The sequence below is a fragment of the Neovison vison genome, chromosome 13 (assembly GCF_020171115.1).
Source record: "Neovison vison isolate M4711 chromosome 13, ASM_NN_V1, whole genome shotgun sequence".
NCBI classification, from domain to species: domain Eukaryota; kingdom Metazoa; phylum Chordata; class Mammalia; order Carnivora; family Mustelidae; genus Neogale; species Neogale vison.
In genome coordinates this window covers 135032558-135060303 of record NC_058103.1, presented here as the reverse complement: position 1 = coordinate 135060303, position 27746 = coordinate 135032558, and the positions used below count along the sequence as shown (strand labels likewise).

Here is a 27746-nt window from a genome sequence, read left to right as displayed (position 1 = left end):
TTTAAAGTTCTTTTCTGATAACACCATTACTTGGATCTACTATAGGTCTGATTTCTTGCCATTTTAAAATCTTAGTTTTCAATCAGGTCTTGACTGGTTATTTTTTATTTTTAGACATTTTGTATAATAATGATAAGATCATTGAAATTTCTAGATGATGTTAACTTTTGCTGGTAAGATATACTTTTGCTAATATCTTTACAGAAGTTTTTATTGGCCTGCAGCTAGGCTAATGACACTATCCAGGTTCCTTAACCTAATCAGGGATTGAGATGATATGAAGCTATACTTTCCTCCTTGTTGGCCTGGTCTATTTCTAGTTTACCTTTATACCTAGGGTATAGTCTTTTGGATTCCCTCCCTATTCCCGGTGTGTTTACTGGGGCTGGGCTATTCCTTGGCAGACCTTGCATCTATTTTTGTGTCCTACCAATAGATCTGTTAAAAGCTCTGTTTAGCTTCTCAGCCTCTCAGCCAACGTTTTTGGGTCTAAAAATAAACACACACACACACACACACACACACAATCTTATTTATTTGAGAAACAGTGAGAGAGAGAGCACGAGTGGGTGGAGGGGTACATGGAGAGGAAGAGGGAGAAGCAGACTCCCTGTGAGCAGGGAACCTGACATGGGGCTCAGGCAATATTTTAAGAATCTACTAATGTCTAGGGGGAGAATTAATCTGAAGTGCGATCTCATCTGTTTCTTCCAGATCTCAGCCCTTCAATTCTGTCTTGAAAGTTCTCCAGTGGTTTTGAACAGATTACTTTTCTTGTTGTTTTCTCATTATTAGAAGGTTGGTTTGGGGCTCCTGGGTGACTTAGTTAAGCATCTGACTTATTTTTGGCTTAGGTTGTGATCTCATTGGCTGTGGGATTGAGCACTCTGTCAGGCTTTGTGCTCGGTTTGGAGTCTGCTTGAAGATTTTCTACCTCTGTCCCCTCACCCCCCACCACTTGTGCTTGCTTATGTTCTCTCACCCTCCCTCTGAAATAAATAAATCTTAAGAGAGAAGGTTGAAGTAACCTATTCAACTATTGTCAAAAGCAAAATGCTTAGATATGGTCTAATAGAATTCAGAATTTTTCAGATTCTAACCAACTGAGCCACCCAGGCGTCCCAAGAATTTTTCAGATTCTAAAAGAGAGTACAGTACATACACCTTAGAGGCATTAGAGGCATTAGAATTGAAATGCATGAATATTTATCTTGTCTACTACAGTTCAAATTTTTATAATGGGAATTGAATGCAGTGTGATCTGTTAAGGAACATGATTTGAATAAACTGACTTTTATTCGTTTATATTACAGTCTCATGAGGAAGCAAAAACATTCTACTGCACAGTTGTTTGTTTGGTTCCCACCAGTTGACTAGCCATCCTTCAGTTTTTCTAATGTTTCCGGCTTCCGTGCACATGGTATTCTCTCTGCTTAGAATGTATACCTTCATACTCAGGTTTGAGGCACATTCCAAAGGAAGCCTTACCTAACTTACGAATTTAGGTCAGATAAACTAACATCCTAATTTTAATTTCTAGACTCATTTATATGGTAGTTTGATTAATGTCTGTTTTCACCTCTAAACTATGAACTCAGTGAGCTCAGAAATCATGCCTTTTTTCTTTTTAAATATTTTACTCTATGTGCCTACTTCAGTGTTTGGAAGTACAATACTTTTGCAAGTTGGTGATCAGTTAATAGGTTATCAATTGTTAATAGATGTTCAGTTAATGTTTGTATGAATGAAGAAATGAAAGAATACAAGGGAAGATACGTAAGACATGCCGTGCTTATAGTAATGATGGTAGTGTTAAGAAATGAAAAATTCACTGCTTTTGAGCAAAAGCTAGATTTAATCAAACATGGATTTGCACAGTACTTTTAAAGTTTTATGGCTGTATATGCACAATATTAGAAATACTTGAATAAAATTCCCCTGAGAATTTATTACTGTATTTTAGTATTTGTCTTTTATTCCCTTGTAAATATTTTATTATGTAAGTTTTGAAAACACTAGGTCTTTGACACAACTGTCATTCGGAACATGACAAATTATATCATTGCCAGTCATTGAATTACAGAAATAAATGGAATAAAAAAAAAATCCTGTTCTTGAAGGATTCATGGTCTCAGGAATACGGACTTAGAATTTATTATACAAATAGCCACAGAGTATAAGGTGCTATGGTTTACTCTATCAGGGGGAACTGAATCTTGATTAATTAGGATTTTATTAAATGGCTAAAAGGAACAGTATTTCATTTAATAAGTGGACATTATTATGAAATCATATGGTGCCTTTTTTTTTTTAAGATTTTATTTATTTATCAGAGAGAGAGAGGGCAAGAGAGCAAGCACAGGCAGACAGAATGGCAGGCAGAGGCAGAGGGAGAAGCAGGCTCCCTGCTGAGCAAGGAGCCCGATGTGGGACTCGATCCCAGGACGCTGGGACCATGACCTGAGCCGAAGGCAGCTGCTTAACCAACTGAGCCACCCAGGCGTCCCAATCATATGGTGCCTTTATGGATTGACAGTAATTTGGGTGGTAGCTAGGGCAGTTTGCAAGAATCGTTTGTAAGGGCAGATTGGGACTACCCAGATTATTAGTTCATCCTTTGACATGGAGGACATCAGAAACTTTCCAAGGATATTTCCAAGGATATTTTCCAAACAGAGAAATTCTGGAGCCAGAGCCCCTGAGTTCATATTCCAAGCCCTGCCCTTTACTGTGTGTGTTACCTTGGACATCTTATTTAGGATCTCTCTGCCTCAGTATCCTTATTTATAAAATGGTGATGATAATTATAACCAAAAAGATTGCTGTTTGGATTGAATGAGTTAAGATATATCAGGTACATGGAAAAATTCTTGGCACACAGAAAAATCCCAATAAGTATTGGCTCTTGTTACTTTTACTATATGCATTGAGAAAAACTCAAAGCTTATAATTGTACTCTTTCAGCCAGAGCTAGAGGCACAAAAAGATTCAAGGGATTTTTTAGGGGTGAAGTTAACAAAGCTTCAACTTAACTACCAATATGTAACCAGGAATTTCAACTAATATGTGCCTATGTGCAGCATAGAGGTAAGTTTGAAATTTGTATAACAATTCCATGATTTACAAACTTATAGAACTTAAATTTTCTAATTTGTGTTTTCTTTTAGATCTTATAGAAAATTTCAGCTGTAGCCCTTGGACCAGAAGCTGAAATAATAGAAGCTGTGTACGATGCATTAGGGTATTGAAGAAAATACATTTTGATTTAAATATTTGGAATATAAGGAAGGAAAGGTGATTGAAAATGGGGCGGAAGAAAATTCAAATCACACGCATAATGGATGAAAGGAACCGACAGGTAAATGAAAATTTTAACTTATTTATTTTTGTTGTAAATATTTTTTTTTAAAAGAGGAACATAGGATAGAATGGTTGAATTTTTTCTTAAATTTAATTCCAAGTCTATTTTTGTTTTCAAACTAAATAAGAAATTTAAACACTTTTAGCTTGTCATCATGTGCTTTAAAGAAACTTTTTCTTATTACAAAAATCATAGATGTTGGTTATAGAAAATATAGGGGAAAAGAAGAGATCACTGTAGTCCCACTGTTACTGTCCATTGTGTAGATTTATTGTAATATACTTAGTCTTTTGTTCATTTGATTATGTTTGTTTTTAATAGGTTAATAATTATTATAAATTATCACCTCTGTTTTCATAATTAGAGAATACCTTAGTTAACTGTGGTTATCAGTGAATGTGCTTTAGTCACTTAAATTTTCTGGTTAACCAACAAATAAAGAGAATTTTTTTATAACTCATATTATCACAAATATTCCCAGAACAGTTATTATATTGATCTCAGTTTTAATTGATAAAATATATTGAACTTAATTTTTAGCACCAGTGTCAATAAACCCTTACAAGTTCAAGATAATTATAATACTGATATATGAAGACCAGAAGTTGTAAGAGTTTAGAGCAGGGATTGGCAAACTGTGGTTCATGGGCACGCTGGCTCTTTTTACAAACAAATCGGTGTTAGAAAACTGCCATGTGCATTTGTTTACATATTGTCTGTGCCTGATTTCACATTGTAACAGCATAATTGAGTAGTTGCCCATAGGCCTAAAATCTTTACTCCTGGCCTTTTAAGAAGTACTTTGCCATGCTCTTGGTTTAAAGGAAAGAAGGAAAAATAGTTTCATAGAATATTGTAAATAATCTAGTAGTCACAGCATATGCAGGAGGGGTAGATTCTGCTCTGGAAAGTTTGCCTCTCAGGAGAAGTTTCCAGAAAAGCTGGTTTCTGGAAGCTTACCAGGAACAGAACAGCACTAAAGATAAAATCTGCAGAGTCTGAGTAGTAATTCATCTGGTAATATGGATATAAGTGGAGACAAAACTCAGCTGAATAGCTGATAGAGAAGTTAGTGGAAGTGATTAGAGTTGTCACTGGACCTAAATGAAGAGAACTCCTGTTTCATCTTGTGAAAATTCTTCTGATAAAATGTAAGGCTCACACAGTATGATTCTTTATGAAGATTGATAAAACAGGGGAGAGTGATAAAATAACTATTCCATCATGATTCTAAGCAAGCTTGCAAGTAAATGTCCCTTCATAAATCTGAGGACTATGTCACATAGAGGGAACATGGAGGACCTGCTTCATGAACACATGCAATATTAATGTAAAATAGGGTTTATTCAGGGAATAACATAAAAGCAGAGAACTGGCAAAGGACGTAACATTCCCTGAACTCTCATTATCCCATAGAGAGTCATGTTTAAATTCAGCATAGATACACTGAATCTACCAGTGGAAAAGACCTCCCATCTTTAGAGAGAAAAAGGAGCTAGGAATATGTAAGTGACTGTGTAATGGAGCTTTTTAAGTTAAGGAAATGATATTATTAAAAGATGAAGCTTGCCACTATACTCAGCAACTAGAATTAGCCTTAATTAATAATTAATATATTGAGTTTACCTAAGTCATTTTCTTACTAAGCTGCCAGATGGGGCAAGGGTAAGGGTGTCTGAATTTCTTCTCAGGTGATTTTGGCAAAGAATGCAGAAAACATACTGTGAAGGTAGTTAGACAATTTGGTTTTCAGGTTTGATTAGGCACAGACATAATTTGTCTTTTTTTTTTTTTTTTTAAAGATTTTATTTATTTATTTATTTATTTTTTCCAATTTATTTATTTTCAGAAAAACAGTATTCATTATTTTATCACCACACCCAGTGCTCCATGCAAGCTGTGCCCTCTATAATATACCCACCACCTGGTGCCCCAACCTCCCACCCCCCCGCCACTTCAAACCCCTCAGATTGTTTTTCAGAGTCCATAGTCTCTCATGGTTCATCTCCCTAATTTGTCATTTTTAACTTGGGGATTTTGAGTTAAAAGTTTCATTATTCTTGCATTAAAATGGGAGAAAAAGGTTTCTGTGCTGAAGAGAATATGTGTCACTTATTCATCCAAATTTGAATATTTACCATATCAGAGAGAGACTGTTAAGCACTGGAGACTCATTAAAAATATATAGCCTACAGAAGAAATTTAACTATGTGGCAGATAGATGCTAAGCTTAGGTGTTTGGAGGGTTTATGGAAGGAACTACCAACCTCAGGGGTTGTTTATAGCGAGCAGTACTGAAGGAGGTAATAGCGAATAGAGTTTTTAATGATTGGATTTTTGGAGCTACTAAGATAAAATCACACTTCAAGTCATTAGAACAGTGAGTTAAAACTCTTGGGGTTGACACTACCATGCACTTAAGAGCTGCTTCACCTCACTTCACTTCTACTTGGAAGCTTTCACTTGACTTCCATTTGGGAGCTTCTTGTGAAACCTTGTGTTGGTCCTTCTTGGCATAATGTGTTTTTATTTAAAAAGTAAATTTTGTATTAAAGTATAACATAAAAGAAAAGCACACAAATCCTAAGTGTGGCTAAGAGAGTTATTGCAAAAAGTACATGGCCACGTAACTAGCATATCCCAGTGCACCACCCCAGAAACTCTCTGTCTTGTCTCCCAGGCATTATCTCCCTGCCCCAGGGAAGAAAAGTCATTAACTGAACTTTCTAACACATAGGTTAATTACCCCTGGTTTTGAATTTATGTGAACAGCATGTGTTCGTTTGGGCAACATTATGTTTGTGAAATTAATGTTAGTGTTGCATGTGGGTATATATGTAGATGTATTTTATAAATCTACATATTCATATACATTTTCATTGATGTATGATATTCCATTGGGTGGATAGAACACAATGTGTACACTTATTTTTTCTACTGTAAATAGAATTTTGGGTTGTTTTCTACTTTGAGACTATTATAAAGAGTGCTATTTTGAATACTCGCGTGTGTGGTACCTATGAATGCTTGGGTATATACCGAGGGGTACAGTTGCTAAGTCAGAGAGTATATCAGTGATAGCTTTAATAGCAATAGTTTTCTAAAGTGGTTGTACTGATTTATAATTTTTGCTCTGCTAACAGGGTGTGAAAGTTCCAGCTGCTCAGCTGCTCTAAATATTCACCATTACTAGTTTTTATCCCTTTCATTTTAGCTGTTCTGGTGGGTGAGCAAAAGTAACCTTTTAATTTTAAGTCTCCACGATGTTTGATGAAGTTGATCACCTTTTCATATTTTTCTTGGCCCTTTAGATACCTTCTTTTATGACTTACCTGTTAAGTCGTACCTGACTACCTTTTCTTAGGCAGTCTCCTTGACTGCTTTTTTCTTAGTAATTATTAGTATACATTCTGTATATAATATATTCTGAATGTTTTGTTCATTATGTGCATCTCAAATAACTTCCCTCATATCATGGCTTGCCTTTTCACTTTTTCAATCCTTTTTTTTTTTTTTTTAATGTTGTCCAGTTTCTCTTCTTTTTTTCCCTTTATGGCTAATGCTCTGTGTTGTGTTGGAGAAATACTTACCTATCACAAGTCCATAAAGATTGTTTTTATGCTTTCTTCTGCTTTTTACCTTTCATGTTTTAGATCTGTTATCCATTTTGAATTTAGTTTTGTGTATGGTTTGAGGTGTTGGGGTTAAGATTTGTTTTCCTGATAAATACTCAGTTCACCCAGTACAGTTTGTTTTAAGAACCATCCTTCCTCCATTGCATGACAGGGGTTGCCTTTGCTGTGAATCAAGGAATCATACACATGTGGGGCTGTTTCTGAACTCTGTTTTGTTCCATTTGTGTATTTTATATCCTTGCTCAATTCTGTACTATTTTAATTACTGTAGTTTAATATTTGGTAGTAGAAATTCTCTACCATGGTATTCTGCATGACTGAGTGGTTGTTCTTGTCATTTTTCTTTCCAAATGAAATCAAGTGTCAATACTCACTTAAGAAAGCAAACAAAATGAACTTACTGGAATTCAGATGTATGGATTGATTTAGGAAGAACTGAAATCTTTACAGTATAATTCTTGTAATCCATAAATAGATATGGTTACCTTACATTTGGTTTTCGTTAATGTACAGGTCTAAACATTTTTTATTTTGTTTATTTTTAGGTATTGGATTTTTTTTAGTGTCATTATGTTTTTCCCCAGATTTCATTTTTCTCTATGCTTGTTGCTAAGTCTATAAAAGATTAGTTTATTTTTTTAATGTTGACTTTGTGTCTAGCAATCTTGCAAAATTCACTTTCAAAATTTACTTATTTCTAATAGTATAAATTGTACATTATTTTGGATTTCCTATGTAAACAGTTGTGTTGTCTGTGAACAGTGATTTACTCTTTTTGAAATCCTTTATTACATTATCTTGTTTCATTGCACTAGCTAGGACCTCCAGAATAGTGAAGGTAGTGGGCATCCTTTGTCTCATTCTCAACTTTAGGAAAAAACATTCAATATTTGATCATTAATTATGGTATTTACTGAGTTTTTCTAAAAGATCCCTTTTATCAGAATAGAAAAGTTTTCTGCTATTTCTAATGCCACTGTTTTTATCCTGAATCAGTATTGAATTTTATCAAAAGCTTTTCCTGAGTTTATGTAGATGATTCTGTGGTATTTTTCTCCCCTTTTTTCTTTATTTTATTTTTTTTTAAAGATTTTATTTATTTATTTGATAGAGAGAGATCACAAGTAGACAGAGAGGCAGGCAGAGAGGGAGGGAGGGAAGCAAGCTCCCCGCTGAGCAGAGAGCCCGATGCAGGCCTTGATCCCAGGACTCTGGAATCATGACCTCAGCCGAAGGCAGCAGCTTAACCCACTGAGCCACCCAGGCGCCCTCCCCTTTTTTCTTTAGTGTAGTATCCTATGTTGGTTGATTTTCAAATGTTAAAGCATTTGAACGCTTTAAAAATGTATTTCTTGAAATACACCTTTATATATATATATCACTTGATTTGATTTGTTCTTACTCCATTTTTTATTTTTGTAAGAGTGTGTGTGTGTGTGTGTGTGTGTGAGATTAGTCTGTAATTTTTTTTTCTTGTAATGTCATTCTTAGGTTATGACAAGTTATGCTGGCCTTATAAAATGGGTTGGGAAGTATTGTTTCTTGTTCTCTGGAGAAGTTTGTGTAATAGTAGTATATTTCTTCTTTGAATACTTGGAAAAGTTTACCAGTAAATCTGTTTGTGCTTGGAGTTTATTGTGTGAGAGTTTTTTAAAGTAAATATTTAATTTCTGTAAGAGATAGAATGATTCCTACTTTTCTACTTTTTCTGTCAGTTGGGTAAGTTGGGTTTTTCAAGAAATTCTCTATTTTATTTAAATTGTTAATATTATTGAAGTACAATGTTCATATGCTCTAATTTTATTCATACTGCTCATATTCTCTTTTATATTTTGTCTTCCATTCCTTATATTGTTACTTCGTGTCTTTTTTTTCCTTAATCACTGAGATTATGTCAGTTTTATTAACCCTTTCTTTTCTTCTTTTTTTATTGTGTTATGTTAGTCACCATAATTATTAACCCTTTCTAAGAATGAACATTTTAGCTCACTAAAGTACTTTTATCATACAGTTACTTTAAATGTCATTTATTTAGGTCTTTTCTTCTCCTCTTGGACAGTGTTTTTTTTACATTAGTCATTGACTTTTCATTCTTCCTCTTTTTCCTAACAAATTTTATAGAATTATGTTTTCCCGTGTAAGTACTGATTGAACTGTATGTGTCTCACAAATTACAATAATGATTTCTTACCTTCATTATTATTCTGGCAAAAATATTTTCAGATTTATACTGGGATTTCTTTTTTAATACATGAATTATTTGGAAATATATTGCAGAATCTCTCTCTTTTTTTTTAAAGATTTTATTTATTTATTTATTTGACAGAGAGAGAGAGAGATCACAAGTAGATAGAGAGGCAGGCAGAGAGAGAGAGAGAGAGAGAGGTGGGGGGGGAGCAGGCTCCCCGCTGAGCAGAGAGCCTCATGTGGGACTCGATCCCAGAACCCTGAGACCATGAACTGAGCCGAAGGCAGCGGCTTTAACCCACTGAGCCACCCAGGCGCCCCCTGCAGAATCTCTTTTTAAGCTATCTTTTTTAAAAATAATTTTTAGCTTTATTCCAGTATATTCAGAGACTGTGCTCCAAATGATTAAGGTTGTTCTAAATGTGTTGAGGTTTGCTTTAAGACCCTGGCTTTTGGTCAGTTTTGATAAGTGTTTTATTTACCCTTGAAAGACCATATTGTTACTTTTGGTTACTGTGGTATGCATATGTGAGGAGCAGGGGCAAGGAAGAGAAAATTAGATATCTTAATTGTGTTTCTCAGGCTTATAGAAGGACTGTACCTTTCTGATTATTTGGCTGCTTATTCTGTCAACTACTGATAGATAATCTTTGGCTGTGTTACAGTTTTTTCCTAAGATTGTGGACCTGTGTATTTCTCTTTTAGTTTCAGGTTTTACTTATTCATATTGGAGTTAGGTTATGAGTTGAATATTGATTTAAGCTCCTATTATCTTCTTGATGGATTGACACCTTTAACATTAAGAAATGTCCTTTTATTTTTTTATTAACATACAATATATTATTTGCCCCAGGGGTACAGGTCTATGAATCATCAGGCTTACACATTTCACAGCACTCACCGTAGCACATATCCTCCCCAGTGTCCATCACCTAGCCACCCTACATCCCTACTCCCTGATCCCCCAGCAACCCTCTGGAAATGTCCTTTTTTATTATAACTACTACTATTTGCCTTCAAGCTGTTTGTTCTTAGTATACTTTACATTAGCTTTCTTTTGCTTAGTGTTTTCTTGTTATATCTTCTTGTATCCTCTTCAGCCTTTCATTATTCTTATATTTAGGGCAGATCTCTTCTAAGACTTTAACTCTTTATCTCATCGGATAATCATGGTCTTCGTGGGGTAGCTGGCAGGGTGGGTGGCTCAGTTAAGTGCCTGACTCTTGCTTTTGGCTCAGGTCATGATCACATAGTCCTGGGATTGAGTTCCATATCCATGGGGCTTCCTGCTTAGCAGGGAGTCTGCTAAAGGATGATTCTCTCCCTCTGCCGTCCCAGCATGCCTCTCCCTCCCCACTCCTGCTCTTTCTCTCTCACAGATAAATAAATCTTTAAAAAAAAGAGTATCTTAAAATGTCTTAAATTTAATTGTAGATATATATAAAACATATATATACCTGCATATGTTTTATATATATATATAACATATATATGTATATGTTTTATATGAGAAAAAAAAGGAACCCTTTTTTTTTCTCATTGGCTATCTTTTTAATTTACATTTTTAAAATTATTTTTTTCTCTTCTAGTAATCATTGTGTATTGCTTTGCCTTTCTTTTAGTGGCTTGCCCTGGATATTATAGCATATATTCTTTACCTATTACAAAATAACTGGTATAAGACATATTACTTCTTTTACCTCTTCCCTGATTTTAGAACCGTACAGCACACTTGGCTCTATTTATGCTTCCTGCTTATTGGATTTTTGTTACTATTCATTTTAATGTGATAAATTAATTAAAACTCAAAGTTTTATGCAGTCAGTATTCATGTATACACACATACACACACACCCATAAATACACACTGATACTTTTCACTTCTTGTTCTCCCTTTATGTTTCTATATGGCATTAGTTTCTTCCTGAAGAACTTCCTTTGTTATTTCCTTCAGTGTAAGTCTTCAATTATTTTTATCTGAATGTTTTCATCCGAGTTTTAAAAACTGCTTTACTGAGATTAAAATTCACATGTCCTACAATTTCCCCATTTGAAATGAAAACGTACTGTTTAGTGGGGTTGTTTTGTTTTGTTTTTGGTATATTCAGAGTTGTACAACCATCACCACGATTTTCTTCAAACATTTTTAAAGGAATTTATTTATTTATTTGAGAGAGAGAAAGAGAAGGGAGGAGCGAGGGGTGGGGAGGAAGAAAGAATCAGAAGCAGACTCCACGCGGAGTGTAAGTCTCAGTCCTGCACCCTGTGAGATCATGACCTGAGCTGAAATCAAGAGTCAGATGCTTAACCAACTGAGTCACCCAGGTGCCCCCTTCCAGAACATTTTTATTACCCCTAAAAGAAACCCCATACTTGTTAGCAGTCACTCTCCATTCCCCTCCCCCCATAAATATCTAGCCATAGGAAACCACTAGCCTGTTCTCTGTTTCTATAAATTTGCTTATTCTGGATATTTCATAAAAGTCAAATCATATACTGTGTGATCTTCTGTGACTGTCTTTTTTTGCTTAACATAGTATTTTTTTTGGTTCATCGATTTTGTAGGATGTGCTAGTACTTCATTCTTTATTGTGACTGAATAATATTTCATTGTATGAATATACTACATTTTGTTTATCAGTGCATGAGCATTTGGTTGTTTCTATGTGCATTCATGTGCACACTTTTGTGTAAACATGTATTTTCATTTTTCTTGGATATACCTAGGTGTGGAATTGCTGGGTCATGTGGTAACTCTAAAGTTTAACATTTTGAGGAACTGCCAGACTGTCAGAGTTTTCTGTATCATTTTGGTTTCCATCAGCGTTATATGAAGGTTCCTTTGCCAACACTTGTTTGCCTTTTTGATTTTCATCACTTTAATCATTTCTTTGGAGGAATCAGCTTTCAATATTTCTTTTCCTGTTTTTGAAGATAATGTGTGTGTATGTGTGTGTGTGCCACCCCCCATTACTTGTAAGATTTTTACATTTTCATTCGTAGTAAATTTTTTGATTATGATATTTTCAAATATTGCTCATGTTCATGCTATTCTTCTCTGGGATTCCAATTACATGCGACTTAGCGCTTTTGAGTACGTCTCATATATTTCTTATGCTTTTTTCTTCTGTAATTTTATTCTTTTCTGTCTGTCCTTCCATTTGAATGTTTTATAGTGAGTGACCTGTTTTCTAGTACTGTTTTCTGTGTTCCAGTAATACTTTTCTTGGTTTTTAAAAATTACCTGATAAAACACCTTGTAACTTACTCATTTCTGGTAGTATATTTTCAAATATAAAATTTCTTTTTAATTTTTATTTTTTAGATTTCAATTCTCTGGTGAAGTTGTCCATCTTTTCACATATTCTTTCCACTATTTTTTTTTTGGAAAATACTAATCATAAAGTTTTTGTCTCCTAACTGCTATATTGGATTACCTCTAGGTTCATATCTGATCCCTTTTTTCTCTTTGTTTTTGATTATGTGGTCATTCTTTTGACATGTCCTATGGTTTTTACCAGACATTGTATGTGAAAGATATTGTACATATTCCATGTTATGGTACTTTCCTACAGAAATGGTTTACTCTTTCCTGTTACCATTGAAATTATCATTCCTACTGAATAGCTTAGGCCAACTAGGGATTGACCTGAGAAGGGATGCTAGGCTGTAGTTTTGGTGAAGATTTTGGTTGCCCTTTAAGGAGGCTACTTTCAGGAGTAGCCTTTCAAGACTTTCGACACTGATCCCACTGTGTTCTTGGGGCCCAGTCCTTGGAACATCTCTCAAATTTCTTGTTTTCTTAGCATAGAAAGAATACAGAAAACACTACTTGAGGCTTTCTGCTTTTCTTTTCTTTTTAACCCTACCTCATTCAGCCTCAGAGTGACCACCTCAGTTTCTGCTCCTCCCTTCTCACTAGTTTATCAACCCCTGGAGTTTTCAGTGTTCAGCTCCCAGGCCAAGAGCTATTTATTAGCAGCAACCCATTGTCCAGACAAAGGTTAGATTCTTCATCTCACTATACACCTGTAAAGGGCTACAAGGGAAAAAACAGCTGCGGAAGACCATTTCACATCTGTCAGGTTCTCACCCCTCTAGAGTCTTGGCAACTCAAGTCCTTTTCCTGCAGGAACTTTCCAGTGTCTTTTGTTGTATTTTATCTTGTTTTTCTGGTTGATGTCAGTGGGTTATTTAGTCTTCCATCAGTTACTTCATCTTCCCTAGAAGCAGGTTTGTCAATTTCTTTCAACATTTAATTAATTTAATACATGCTATTTTATATATTTTGAGACTACATACCATTAGGCTCGTACATATTTAGAATTATTTTACCTTCTTGATGAATTTTTTAATATATATTGATCTTCTCTGTTCTCAGTGAGACTTCCAATTTTAAGTCTACTTCATCTTTAACATAGCTATACCTTTCTTACAGCTAGTCTTTTCTCAGTAGGTCTAGCTCTCTACATTTACTTTCAACCTTACTATGTACTTAATGCTTTAAGTATATGTTTTATAAATAGTATATGGCTGGATTTTTCTTTTTAATCTAGTCTGACAGTATCTCTTGACTTGCCAGTTTACTTGGATTTTATTCTTTGTTTTGTTTGTATATTTGCACTATTTTATAACATCTTATTGATTTCAGTTTTTTTAAGGGCCTCAGGCATTAAAAAATGACATAATCATATCACTCCTTGTATCCTTAAAGGGGATATCAGAGGGGGAAACACACCATGAGAGACTGTGAACTCTGAGAAACAAACTGAGGGTTTTGGAGGGCAGGAGGGTGGGGGAATGGGTGAGCTTGGTGGTGGTATTAAGGAGGGCACATATTGTATGGAGCACTGCGTGTGGTGCATAAACAATGAGTTTTGGAACACTGAAAAGAAATAAAATAAAATGGGGGGGGGAGAACTCTTTAGATTCAGCTTTACACAGAGTCCCCTACAGAAAAGAGCACTGGAACAAGATACTTTATCTAGATGGAAATCTACCAACCGGGGGGGGGGTTGGTTTGTATTTTGTTTTGTTTTGTTTTTGGGTTTTTTTGTTTGTTTGCTTTGTTTTGTTTTAAGATTTATTTAGAGAGAAGGCTTGAGTTGGGGAAGGGGCAGAAGGAGAGAATCTTTCAAGCAGACTCCTCTCTGAGTGACGAGCCCAACGCAGGGCTCGATCCCACAACCCTTGAGATCAGGACCTGAACCAAAGCCATGAGTCAGATGCTCAACCAGCTGAGCCACCCAGGTGCCCCAACCTTGGAGGTTTTGATTAAGAATGGTTAGGAAGCCAATGCCAGAGGTTAGTCAGTCCCTACCCATGTTTTTCAGACTCTTATGCTTCTGTGATGCTCTGGTATTAATCCCTCTTATGAGGTGGCAGGTATTAGGTGTCCCAGAAATGAAGATGAGAGGCATAAGCTGAACTGAAACCGCTCTTTTTATTTTATTTTATATTATTTTATTTTGTTTCATTTTATTTTTTAAGTAGACTTCCGTGTCCAGTAGGGATCCCAATGTGGGACTTGAATTCATGAGCTCAAGACATCCGGAGCTCAAGACATCCCTCACATTCAGAGTTAGATGCTTAACCAACTGAGTCACACAGACACCCCAAAACTGCTTTTTATCTTTTTTAAATTTTTAATTTTTTAAAAGATCTTATTTATTTGCCAGAGAGAAAGAGAGAGCAAGCGAGTGAGCACACACAAGCAGGGGGAACAGCAGGCCGTGGGTGAAGTAAGCTGTCCACTGAGCAAGGACCAGATGAAAGACTCTATCCAGGACCCCAGGATCATGACTTGGGCTGACAGCAGACGCTAAACCAACTGAGCCACCCAGGTGCCCCACCACTGGTTTAATTCTAAGGGAGGTAGATCCTGTGTCAACATCTTGTCAGAAATCTCAATTTGCTATTTTTTAATTTTGTTAAAATTAATAGTCATATTCTATTCTGTGATCTTAATTTCCAGTATTTTAGTCATAGTTCTCAATTGAAAGGATTCATTGATTATCAGTTGTTCTTTACTGTGGTTCTTGCTTCCTTTTGTTGTTGTAATCTGTTTCGTGCTTTATGGATTAATTTAGAGAATTTTTTAGCACCACTCAGTGCCATGCGGCATTTTAGAAGCTGACTGAATATGCAGCATTGAACAAAACTGAAAAAAATCCCAGTCTTTCCCAATTTATATTTTACTTAGATGACTAGGTTTTTTTCAGCAAGTAGTTTTGTTTTGTTTTTCTTCCAAGAAGAGCTTGTAGGTGCTATATTTCCTTAGTATTTTTTTTTAAAAGATTTTATTTATTTATTTATTTGTCAGAGATCATAGGTAGGCAGAGAGGCAGGCAGAGAGAGAGAGGGGGAAGCAGGCTCCCCGCCAAGCAGAGAGCCTGACATGGGGCTTGATTCCAGGACTCTGAGACCATGACCCAAGCCGAAGGCAGAGGCTTTAACCCACTGGGCCACCCAGGCGACCCTCCTTAGTATTTTTATGTTTGAAAATGTTTGTTACTTTGTACTTGAAGTATGGCTTGGCTAGGTGTAACAGTCTAGGACCCCATTCTTTTTCCCTAGAACATTGCAAAGGTTTTTTCAAGGCATTCTGGCTTTCAGTTTTGCCAGCATCAGACTGAGTATATTTTTTTTTTCACCAACAAGTGACTTAACATTCAGTAACTTATGCAGAATATGACATGAGTTTGATTACTTAGTGTGTGTGTGTGTGTGTGTGTGAAGTTTGTGACCTTTCAGTATTGTTTTATTTTTTTAATTTTTAATTTTTTTTATTTGGTATGGCTATACTTTTCTTTCTTTCTTTTTTTTTTAAATTTTAATTCCAATGCAGTTAACATGTTGTATTAGTTTCAGATATACAGTATAGTGATTCAGAGTCCCATATATTACTCAGAGTGCATCAAGGTAAGTGTACTCTTAATCCCCTTCACCTATTTCACGCATCCCCCACTCCACCTCCCCTCTGGTAATCTACTGTTCTCTAAGTTGAGAATCTGTTTTTTCGGTTTCTCTTTTTTTCTTTATTCATTCGTTTTGTCTCTTAAATTCCACACATGAGTGAAAGCATATGGTATTTGTCTTTGCCTGACTGGCTTATTTTGTTTAGCAGTATACTCTCTAGATCCATCCACGTTGGTGCAAATGGCAAGATTTCATTCTTTTTTATGGTTGAATAATATTCTATTTATATATAACACATCTCCTTTATTCTGCAATCTGTAGACACTTGGAGTGCTTCCATATCTTGTAACGAATGCTGCAGTAAATATAAGGGTACATATATCCCTTTGAATTAGTGTTTTTGTATTCTTTGGGTAAATACCCGGTATTGTGATTACTGGATTGTAGGGTAGTTCTATTTTTAGTTTTTTGAGGACTCTCCATAGTGTTCCACAGTGGCTGCACCAGTTTGCATTCCCACTAAGAGTGCACAAGGGTTCTTTTTTTTCCATATCTTCTCCAATGCTTGTTGTTTCTTGCATTTTTTATTTTAGCCATTCTGATAGGTGTGACATGATTATCTTATTGTGGTTTTGATTTGCATTCCTGTGATGATGAGTGTTTTCATGTGTCTGTCGGCCGTCTGAAAGTGTTTTTTGGAGAAATGTCTGTTCATATCTTCTTCCTATTTTTTATTTGGGTTATTTATTTTTTTGGGTATTGAGTTGTATAAGTTCTTTATATACTTTAGATAATTCCCCTCGATTGGGGATATTGCAAAAGATACTGCAAATATCTTTTCCCATTCCCTAGCTTGTTTTATAGTTTTGTCACTTGTTTCCTTTGCTATTTTCAATGTAGTCACAAGTTTGCATTTTGCTTTTATTTCTCTTGCCTCAGAAGACATGTCTAAAAGAATATTGCTATGACCAGTGTCAGCAAAGGCTACATGCAAAAGAATGAAACTAGACCACTTTCTTAGACTATACGCAAGAATAAACTCAAATGGATTATGGATCTAAAATGTGAGATGTGAAATCAAAAAAAAAATTCCAGAAAAGAACACAGGCAGAAATTTCTCTGATGTTTTATTTTTAAACAAATATTTTTTCTTTCCATTTGTGTGCTTTTTTAATATACTTTCTTTTGACTATACCTGATGTCTTTATTCTTACTAATTTTTTTTTGTTGTTGTTTTGATCCTTTGAATTTCCATATTGTGGCTTTAATCTCTGTTACGATTTCTTTTCTTCCTGGTTCTTCTCTGAGTGGTACTAGCTCACTTTTTAGGTCATTATATTATGTCTTTGGTAATGGCTTTAGGTACAAGTTAACAAAGGATGATTTTTTCCCCCCCCTAAAGATTTTATTTATTTATTTGAGAGAGCAAGAGCCAGAGGGAGGGGAGAAGGACAAGCCAGCTCCCTACTGAGGTATTCTCTAGCCTAATTTTATGTTATGTTATCTGCTTCACATGAAATACATGAGCTGAAATGTAGCTGGATTGCAACATTACTAATTAACAGTATACCAATTAGGAGACTGACTAATACCCACTTTTAGATGGAAAACTGATGTCTAGAAGGAAATCTCTATATGCCAACCAAAAATTTCTTAACTGCAAACTCTGAAGTAGAGACAAAATGTAGAGACTCTGAAGGCTTATTTTCTTCCTTTGTATCTTATTATTTTGTTACAATCTAGTATCTTGGGCAGAATGGTTTTTACCTTAAACTGTAATCGTTATCTTTTCATTCTCTCTGTTGTTGTCCCCCCCCCACCTGAATTCCATTTCCTTTTTGTTTGCTTCCAAAATCTATTTGTAAAAACGAAAACAAATATTTCAGCAGATGTTGAGGGTTTTTTTTTGTTTTTTGTTTTGTTTTGTTGTTTTTTAACATAACTTGCAATTTGTGTTTCATACTGAGAATTAAAATATCAGCTATAGGCGAGAATTCAAAAATACTTCATAAAAAGTATTTTGGATGTGTGGCCACCTTTCATATAAGTAAGTGCCATAAGCAGGCTGCATTGCTTTGGCTCATTAAATTTTCTCATCACGTGAAGGTTTAATTAAAAAAAAAAAAAACTTTTAACCCTATTTTCAATCAGTCCACCAAAATGTAGCTTATTTTTCTGGTCATATAATATGTGGCACTTTATACTTGGTGTACTGTGAAATATAAAGAAAATACAAGGCCTTAAGAACTTAAGGAGATTGATCTCTATAAAGTTAGGAGAATAAAGTAATTAAGTGCTAAGAGGTATAGATGTTAAATGCATCTGATGTTACCAAAAGGAAGAAAACATACATCTTGCCTAAATTTATTGAAAACTATTAAATCATGTTACATTTTAATTTTATCATGCTACATAGGGAATTTATTGAAAAATAAGTAATATCTTTCATTTGTGCAGTGAAATGCATTTTAATTATTGCTTCTCTTTTACATGTGTAGATTATATTTGTAATATAATAGTATAGTCAGTTTTATACCTGTGGGAAAAACTTTGTAGTAGAAACAGTTACTTTTAATCATACTTTTTTTTTTAAAGATTTTTTAAATTTATTTATTTGACAGATAGAGATCACAAGTAGGCAGAGAGGCAGGCAGAGAGAGAGAGGAAGCAGGCTCCCTGCCGAGCAGAGAGCCCGATGCGGGACTCGATCCCAGGACCCTGAGATCATGACCTGAGCCGAAGGCAGCGGCTTAACCCACTGAGCCACCCAGGCGCCCTAATCATATTAAAGATCCTCAGCTTCTTCAATAACTACTGTAATGATTGATTATAAATGTAGGTCGGTAATGAGACAAAGTTCATGGAAGGAAAAGCATATCGTAGTTGTTGGTGAGGAGAGAAAATGCCGCAGTTAACATTGTTTCACAGTTCTAAAGACTATTTAAAGGTACACTTATGGACTTTTTTTTTTAACCCTTTTTTTTTTTTTAAGATTTTACTTATTTATTTATTTGACAGAGAGAGAGAAATCACAAGTAGATGGAGAGGCAGGCTGAGAGAGAGAGGAGGAAGCAGGCTCCCTGCTGAGCAGAGAGCTCGATGCAGGGCTCGATCCCAGGACCCTGAGATCATGACCTGAGCTAAAGGAAGAGGCTCAACCCACTGGGCCACCCAGGCACCCCCCCTTTTTTTTAACCCATTTTTAAAAATAGACTTTATTTTTAGAGCAGTTTTAGATTCACAACAATATCAAGGAGAAAGTTTGCATATACTTTGTGCTCCCACGGATGCACAGTTTCCTGACTACCATATCCCACATCAGAGTATGGTACATTTTTTTAAACTGTTAAAGCTACATTGAACAACATCATCGCCCAAGGTCCATAGTTTACTTTGGGGTTCATCCTCAGTGTTGTACAGTCTCTTTGGTTTTGACGGTTGTATAATGACATGTATTCACCATTATAATATCATGCAGAATAGTTTCACTGCCCTAAAAATCCTCCCTCCTGCTAACCCCTGAAAACCACTTACCTCTTTATTGACCATAGTTTTGCCTTTTTCTGAATTTCCCGGGATTTTTGCGAATTAAATTTTCCCAAATTAAATCATATAGTATGTAGCCTTTTCAAATTGTTTTCTTCCATTAGTAATAATACATTTAAGGTTCCTACATGTCATTTCATGGCGTGATCGTTTATTGCTTCTTAGAGTTAAATAATATTCCATTGTCTGGATGTACCACAGTTTGTTTATCCATTCACCTACTGAAGGTACATACATATTTATTGGGTTCTGTTAATATTATGTTGAGTGTTTTTACATCTATGTTCATAAGAAATATTGGCCTGTAGTTTTATTTTCTTGTTCGTCTATGTGGTTTTGGTATTTAAGGTAGTCTTAGTCCCTTATAGGTACCATTGGATAAGTTATATCCTCATAGGATAAGTTAGGAAGTATTCCCTCCGTTTCTGTCTTCTAGAAGAGATTGTAAAATGTTGATATAATTCCTTAAATGTTTGATAGAATTCACCAGTGAATCCATCTGGGGCTGATGCTTTCAGTTTTCAAAGGTTGTTTACTATTGATTGAGTAATAGATGATCTGAATAGGCTTGTATTGATTTCTCCTTGTTTGAGATTTGGCACATTGTGACTTCCAAGGTACTGGCCTTTTTTTTTTTTTTTTTTTTGGTACTGGCCTATTTTATCTAGTTCATCAAATTTGTAGGCATAGAGTTGTTCATATTCCTCTGTTATCTTTTTAATGTCAGTGGGATTTGTAGTTGAGTTGTAATGTCAGTTTTTCATTTCTAGTATTAGTAATGTCTGTCTTTGTTCTTAGTTAGCCTGGCTAGAGGTTTATGAATCACCCCCCACCCCAGAGAATCAATATTTGGTCTTGTTTATTTTTCCCTTTTGATTCCTTATTTTCAACTTAAGTGATTTCTGTTCTAATTCTTATTGTTTCTTCTCCTTCCTTTGGATTTAATTTTAATCTAATTTCTTAAGCTTAGATTTTTGATTTTAGATCTTTCTTCTTTCTTAGTTTATGCATCTAATACTATTTTCCCTCTAAGCATTGCTTTCACTCTCAGTACCTGAGTTGTATTTTTATTTTCATTTAGTTCAAAATAGTTTTTATTTCTCTTGAGATTTCTTCTCTGACCTCTATGTTATTTAGAAGTATGCTGCTGGGTGTTATATTCAACTAATGATGTACTATAAGTTGGCTCATTGAATTTAAATGAAAAATAAATTAAAAAATAAAAGCACACAAAAAAATAAAAGTATGTTGTTTAGGTATTTTGATATTTTTCAGCCAATTTTCTGTTACTGATTTATTTAATTTCATTGTCATCTGAAAACCTATACTTTGTGATTTCTATTCTTATAACTTTGTTGAGGTATTTTATGGCCCAGAATGTGGTCTGTCTTATTGAATATTTCATGTGAGCTTGACAGTAATGTATATTCTTCTGTTATTTGGTGAATTTGATGTCAGTTATATTAAATTGCTTAATGATGCTGTTGAGTTCAGTTATGCCCTTACTGATTTTTCTGCCTGTTGGAACCAATATTCAACATTTCTGATAGAAATGTAGTAAATAAAATGCAATCTAATTTAATAGCTTTCACTAAATTTACGCAAGATGCCTGTTTTCTTCTTTTTGGTAACATCAAATCCATTTAATATCTATTTGTCTTATGTTGAAGTCTCCTCCTATAATAGTAAATTTCTCTGCATGTCCTTGAAGTTTTAACACTTTGTCTCATATAATATTATGATGCTTTGTTATTAGGTTCATATGCTTTAAGGATTGTTATGTATTCACAAGGATTGACTCCTTTATCATTTTTTAATGCCCTTCTTCATTTGTGATAATTCTCCTTGCTCTGAAGATTGCTCTGCTGGAAATTAATGTAGCTATGTTAGTTTTGATTGGTATTATAGCAAAGTATATCTTTCTCTACTTTTAATCTTTTATGTGTCCTTTAAGTGGTTTTTTTGTAGACAGAATATAATTATTGTTTTTGATATATGGACAATCTGGTTTTTAATTGGTGTATTTAGACCATAGACTTTTACAGTGATTGGTGATACAGTTAGATTAATAACTGCCATATTTGTGTTCTAATGGTTGCTCTAATTCTTTGTTCCTCTTTTTGTTTATGGTCTTTTTCTGCTTTCTGTGGTTTTAGTTGAGTATATGCTTCCATTTTCTCTCCTTCCTTAGCAGATCAGTTATACTTCACTTTTTATTTTTATCTTTTTAGTATTTGCCCTAGAGTTTGCAGTATAAATCTACTTTCAGATAAACAACTTTGCAGTTATAGATTTACAGGTAGTACAGTAACCTTATAATAACAAGTATTTCCCAATTCCTCCCTTCTATTCATTCCATGTCATTACTATAATTCATTCCATTAGTATTTTGTTGCTATTATTATTTGAATAGACTGTTATCTGTTATGTCAATTAAGAAAAAAGAAAAGCTTTTATCTTCCCTTATTACTTTTTTGATGTTCTTTATCTACATGAGTTTTTGTTCTGTAGGAGTTACCTTCTTTTTGAATAATTTCTTTTGACATTTCTTGCAAGGCAGATCTATAGACCATGAATTCCCTCAATTTTGTTTGTCTGAGAGGGTCTTTGTTTCTTTTAAAGTGTAATTTCTCAAGATACAGAATTTTGGATTGGTGGATTTTTTCTGCCCTTAATACTGTGTATATCACTCCACTATCTTATTTCTTATATTGTTTCTGAGGAGAAATTGCTTATAATTCTTATATTTGTACTTCTGTAGGTAAGGTGTTTCCCCCACTCTCCTGGCTTCTTTCAAGATTTTTTATTTTCTATACTTTATATCGACTATACTTAGATGTAGTTTTTGTTTTTTGCAGGGGGCGGGGCAGGGGTTGTTGCATTTCTTCCTTGATCTGTGGTTTGCTGTCTGACATTAATTTGGGGAAAATTCTCAGATGTTATTGCTTCAAATGTTTCTTACTTTCATTTTCTTCCCCTTCTGGTATTCATGTTATGCATATGTTATACTTTTTTAGTTGTCCCACAGTTCTTGGATATTTCATTCTATTTTTTTCAGTCTTTGGTCTTTTTGATTTTCTATTTTTTGGAAGTTTCTGTTGACATGTACCTTAGCTTAGAGGTCCTTATCAGTTTGCAGCCTGCTAATGAGCCCATCAAAGACTTTCTTCATTTCTCTTAGAGTGTTTTTTATCATCAGCATTAAAAAAAAAGAAGTTCTGTCTTTTTAGTTATGTTACCCACATATATTGTCTGCTTTTCCTCCATTAGACTCCCTTAGCATGTTAATTAGAGTTATTTTGTATTGCTGGTCTGATCAACATTTTTGCTATATATGAGTAGTTTTGATGCTTCCCTTTTCTCTTCAAACTGTGTTTTTTTGCCATGAAGTTTGCCTTGTAAATTTTTTTGAACCAGGCATGATGTACTGGGAAAAGGAACTGCAATAAAAAGACCTTTAGTAATGTGGTGGTATGGTATGGGGAGAGGGGAAGTGTTCTGTAGTCTTCTGATTTGTTCTCAGTCTTTTAGTGAACCTGTGCCTGTGGCCTGTAAACTTTATACCTGTTTCTCAATCCCTGCCCCCCATCTTTAGGTGGGACAGAATGGATAGAGGGGTTTAAAGTGAATATTTCCCTTTGCTCATGTTAAAGGCTTGAGGGAGCTGGAACTGGATATTTCCTTTTCCCTAGGTTACTTGGGGTCTGCTGTCATAGAATAGTTTGTCTTGAAGGCAGGCCTTGTAAAGAACAGAATGTTCTGATGTATTTCAAAATGACCACTTTTCCCATATTCCCTGCTTAGAAGCACAGAGGGATTTTTCACTGATCTTACTGTGAGAACGTGATAGGCATAAAACTCACAAAAGTGTATACATGCACCCCAAAGCCCAAACCCTCCCCCCCACCCCAGGAGTTTTAAACTTTTATATTTGTCTTCTCTGAGACTTCAGGAATTCCTCAATTACAGTTTGGGTTTTTTTACCTTGGTATTTCTTTTTGTGATAGTTTCTGCTGTGGCTCTGGTAATTTATGATTTTCTGTATCTGCCCATCTGTATCCAATTTGGAGAGCAGAAATTACTCCGTGACCTCAGTACTGAGGGATCTAAAAGAGTTGTTGATGTTCAGATTGCTCAGTTTGTTTACACAAATAACATGGAGGGTAAATAACATGCTGGGTCAACCTGCAAATCAAAGAGGAAATGAAAAAATACATGGAAATAAATGAAAATGAAAGCACAATGGTCCAAAATCTTTAGTATTCAGCGAAAGCTGTTCTGAGAGGGAAGTTTGTAGCAGTGCAGGACTACCTGAAGAAATAAGAAAAATGCCAAATAAACAACCTAACCTTACCCCTAAAAGAGGTAGGGGGAAAATAAAAGAACAAAGCCAGTAGAAGGAAGGAAGTAATCTAGCACAGAAAGAAATAAAATAGAGACTTCAAACAACAACAACAACAACAACAACAACAACCAAGAAAGATTAGTGAAACTAGGAGCTGGCTCTTTTTGAAGAGAGCAACAAAATTGATAACCCTTTAGCCAGACTCATGAAGAAAAAAGAATAATCAAATAAATGAAATCATAAATGAAGGAAGAGAAATAACAACTGACACCTCAAAAATATAAAAGATTATAAGAGAATATTATGAAAAATGGTATGCCAACAAAATTGGATAACCTATAAGAAATAATTAAATTTCTAGAAACATACAACCTACCCAAACTGGAACAGGAAGAAAAAAAAAAAAAACTGAACAGAATGATTATTAGCAATGACATTAAATCAGTAATCAGAAACTCCCAACAAATAAAAACACAGGATCAGATGGCTTTACAGGTGAATTCTACAAAAGATTTAAAGAGTTAATACTTATCATTTTCAGAGTATTTTTTAAAACTAGAAGAGGAGAGAAGGCTTCCAAATTCATGCTATGAGGCCGACATTACCCTGATAACCAAAACCAAATAAAGACACTACAAAAAAAGAAAAATAACAGGCCAATATCTCTGAATGAACATAGATGCAAAAAATCCTCAACAAGAAGATATTAGCAAACTGAATCCAACAATACATTTTAAAAAATCATTTACCATGATGAAGTGAGATTTATTTCAGGGATGCAAGAGGGTTTTGTATGGGTCATTATTCACAAATCAATTACTGTGACATATCACATTAATAAGAGAATGGTGGAAACCATCTGATTATCTCAATAGATGCAGAAAAAGCATTCGGCAACATACAACATCCATTCATGATACAAACTCTCAACAGACTAGGTCTAGAGGGATCATATCTCAACATAATAAAAGCAGTATATTAAAAACTCATACCTAACCTCTTAATAAGTGGTGAAAATCAGAGTTTTTCCTCTAAGACCAGGAATAAGACAGGGATGTCCATTCTCACCACTTTTATTCAAAAAGACATCTAAATTGGTAAAGAAGAGGTAAAGCTGTCACTCTTTGCAGATGGCATGGTGTACTGTATGTAGAAAACCCTAAAGACTCCACTAAAGAAACAACAAGAACTGATAAATTCAGTCAGTCCTAGGGTACAAGACTAATATACAGAAACCTGTTATATTTGTATACACAATAATGAAGTAGTAGAAAGATAAAGAATACAGTCGCACTTAAAATTACACCAAAAATAATAAAATACTTAGGAATAAATTCAACCAAGGAAGGGAAAGATTTCTACTTGGAAAACCATAAAACACTGATGAAAGAAATTTAAAAGTTACCCAAACAAATGTAAAGATACTTCTTGTTTATGGATTGGAAGAACAAAAATTTTTCAAATATCCATACTACCAAAAGTAATCTAGAGATTTAATGCAATCCTTTTCAAAATACCAACATTTTTCACAGACCAGAACAAATAATCTTGTAATTTGTATGGAGCCACAAAATTCTCCAAATAGCCAAAGAAGTCTTGAGAAAAAACAGCAAAGCTGGAGATATCCCAGTTCCAGATTTCAAGATATACTACAAAGCTGTAGTAATAAAAAACTGTGCTATTGGCACTAAAATAGACGTATAGATAATGGAACAGAATAGAGAGTCCAGAAAGAAACCCATGCTTATATGGTCAATCTGCAATAAGAGAGGCAAGAATATACAATGGGAAGAAGGCAGTCTCTTCAACAGATGGTGCTGGGAAAACTGGACAGCTACATGCAAAAGAATAAAACTGGGCCACTGTCTGAAAACATACACAAAATTTAAATGGATTAAAGATCTAAATGTGAGACTCAAAACCATAAAATTCCTAAAAGAAAACACAGGCACTAATTTCTTTGAAATCAATTGTAGAAACAGTTTTCTAGATGTCTCCTAAGGGAAGGGAAACAAAAGTAAAAATAAACGATTGGGACTGTATCAAAATAAAAAGCTTTTGCATAACAAAGGAAACTATGAACAAAACAAGGCAACCCACTGAATGGGACTTCTCCCATTTATTTACAAATAAATATTTAAATAAATATTCATATACTTACAAATGAATATATTTGTAAATGATATATCCAACAGGGGGTTCATATCCAAAATATATAAAGAACTTAAATCAATACTATAAAAAAACAAACAAGCAATCTGATTAAAACATGAGGCAAAGGACCTGAATAGACATTTTTCCAAAGAAGACCTCCAGATGGCCAGCGGACACATGAACAACATCGTTAATCATCAGGATAATGCAAATCAAAACCACAATGAGAGATCACCTTAATAATCTGTCAGAATGGCTAGAATCAAAGAGACAAATAACAAGTGTTAGTGAGGTTGTGAAGAAAAAGGAACCCTTGTGCACTGTTGGTGGGAATGCAGATTGGTGCAGGCACTATGGAAAATAGTGTGGAAACTTCTCAAAAAATTAAAAATGAACTACTTTATGATCCAGGAATCACACTGCTGGGTAATTTACCCAAGGAAAACAAAACCACTAATTCAAAAAAAAAATTATATATCCCTATGTTTATTGCAGCATTATTTATAGTAGCCAAGATAAGAAAGCAATTCAAGTGTCCATTGACTGATGAGTGGATAAAGAAGGTAAAGATAAAGAAAATATTGACATAAAGATAAAGAAGATATTTAAAAAATTATATATAGTATATATATACACACATGCGTACGTGCAGTGGAATATTATTCCGCCATAAAAAAGAATGTAGGTGGACCTAAAGGGAAAAATGCTAAGTGAAATAAGGCAGACAGAAACATAAATACTCTATGATTTCGCTCATATGTGGAATTTGAAAAACAAAACAAATGAATAAGAGACAAAATAGACAAATACAGAGCAAACTGGTGGATGCCAGGAGGCAGGTGAGGTGGGTGGGAGGATATGTGAACTAGATGAAGGGGATTGAGAGGATACTTATACTGATGAACACTGAGTAATATTTAGGATTGTTGAATTAAAAAAAAAATTCAACAGTAAAGATAGACCCAAATACATAGCTTGTAAGAATCTTTGCAGGCACTTGGAATCTTAAATATAGATGGTCTTTGAGATACGATGTGCCACCCTAGTTAAATTCAGAGAATTATAGGAGTCCCAGATTTGATAACAAAATCCAGAAAACTGTTTAGGGTAAAACAGATTTGTCTCAATTTATAGAGGTAATGAGTTTTTTTAGGTTAGGCTTTTAGTCATATTTTTTTTTTCTTTATAGTGATGGTAGTACGGGAGTAAAATGATGATTTAAAATTTGTGTTTATTTTGGCTACATATCACCGAAATAGTGATACTTTAAGGATTATTTAAATTTGACAATAGTTAGAATAAAATATCTAATGTGTTTGATGTAATTTATAAACCCATTTCATGATATATTCAAAGTACTGAAGGGGAAGAATCTACACCAAGAATACTCTATCCATCAAGACTATCATTCAAGGGCACCTGGGTGGCTCAGGGAGTTAAGCCTCTGCCTTCGGCTCAGGTCATGATCTCAGGGTCCTGGGATCAAGTCCCGCATCGGGCTCTCTGCTCAGCAGGGAGCCTGCTTCCTCCTCTCTCTTGCTCTGTCTGCCTCTCTGCCTCCTTGTGATCTCTCTCTGTCAAATAAATAAATAAAATATTA

General features: G+C 34.7%; 1 protein-coding gene across 7 annotated transcripts in view; it reads left to right on the top strand.

Moving 5' to 3' along the window:
- Nucleotides 1-27746, top strand: part of MEF2A (myocyte enhancer factor 2A) — a 160421-nt gene that overhangs the window by 65395 nt on the left and 67280 nt on the right. For all 7 annotated transcript variants that reach the window (XM_044229770.1, XM_044229776.1, XM_044229774.1 and 4 more), the window contains exon 3: nucleotides 3168-3358. In XM_044229770.1, the coding sequence (XP_044085705.1) occupies nucleotides 3305-3358 (54 nt within the window). In that variant the 5' untranslated portion in view covers nucleotides 3168-3304. The remainder of the gene's footprint in view (nucleotides 1-3167; nucleotides 3359-27746) is intronic.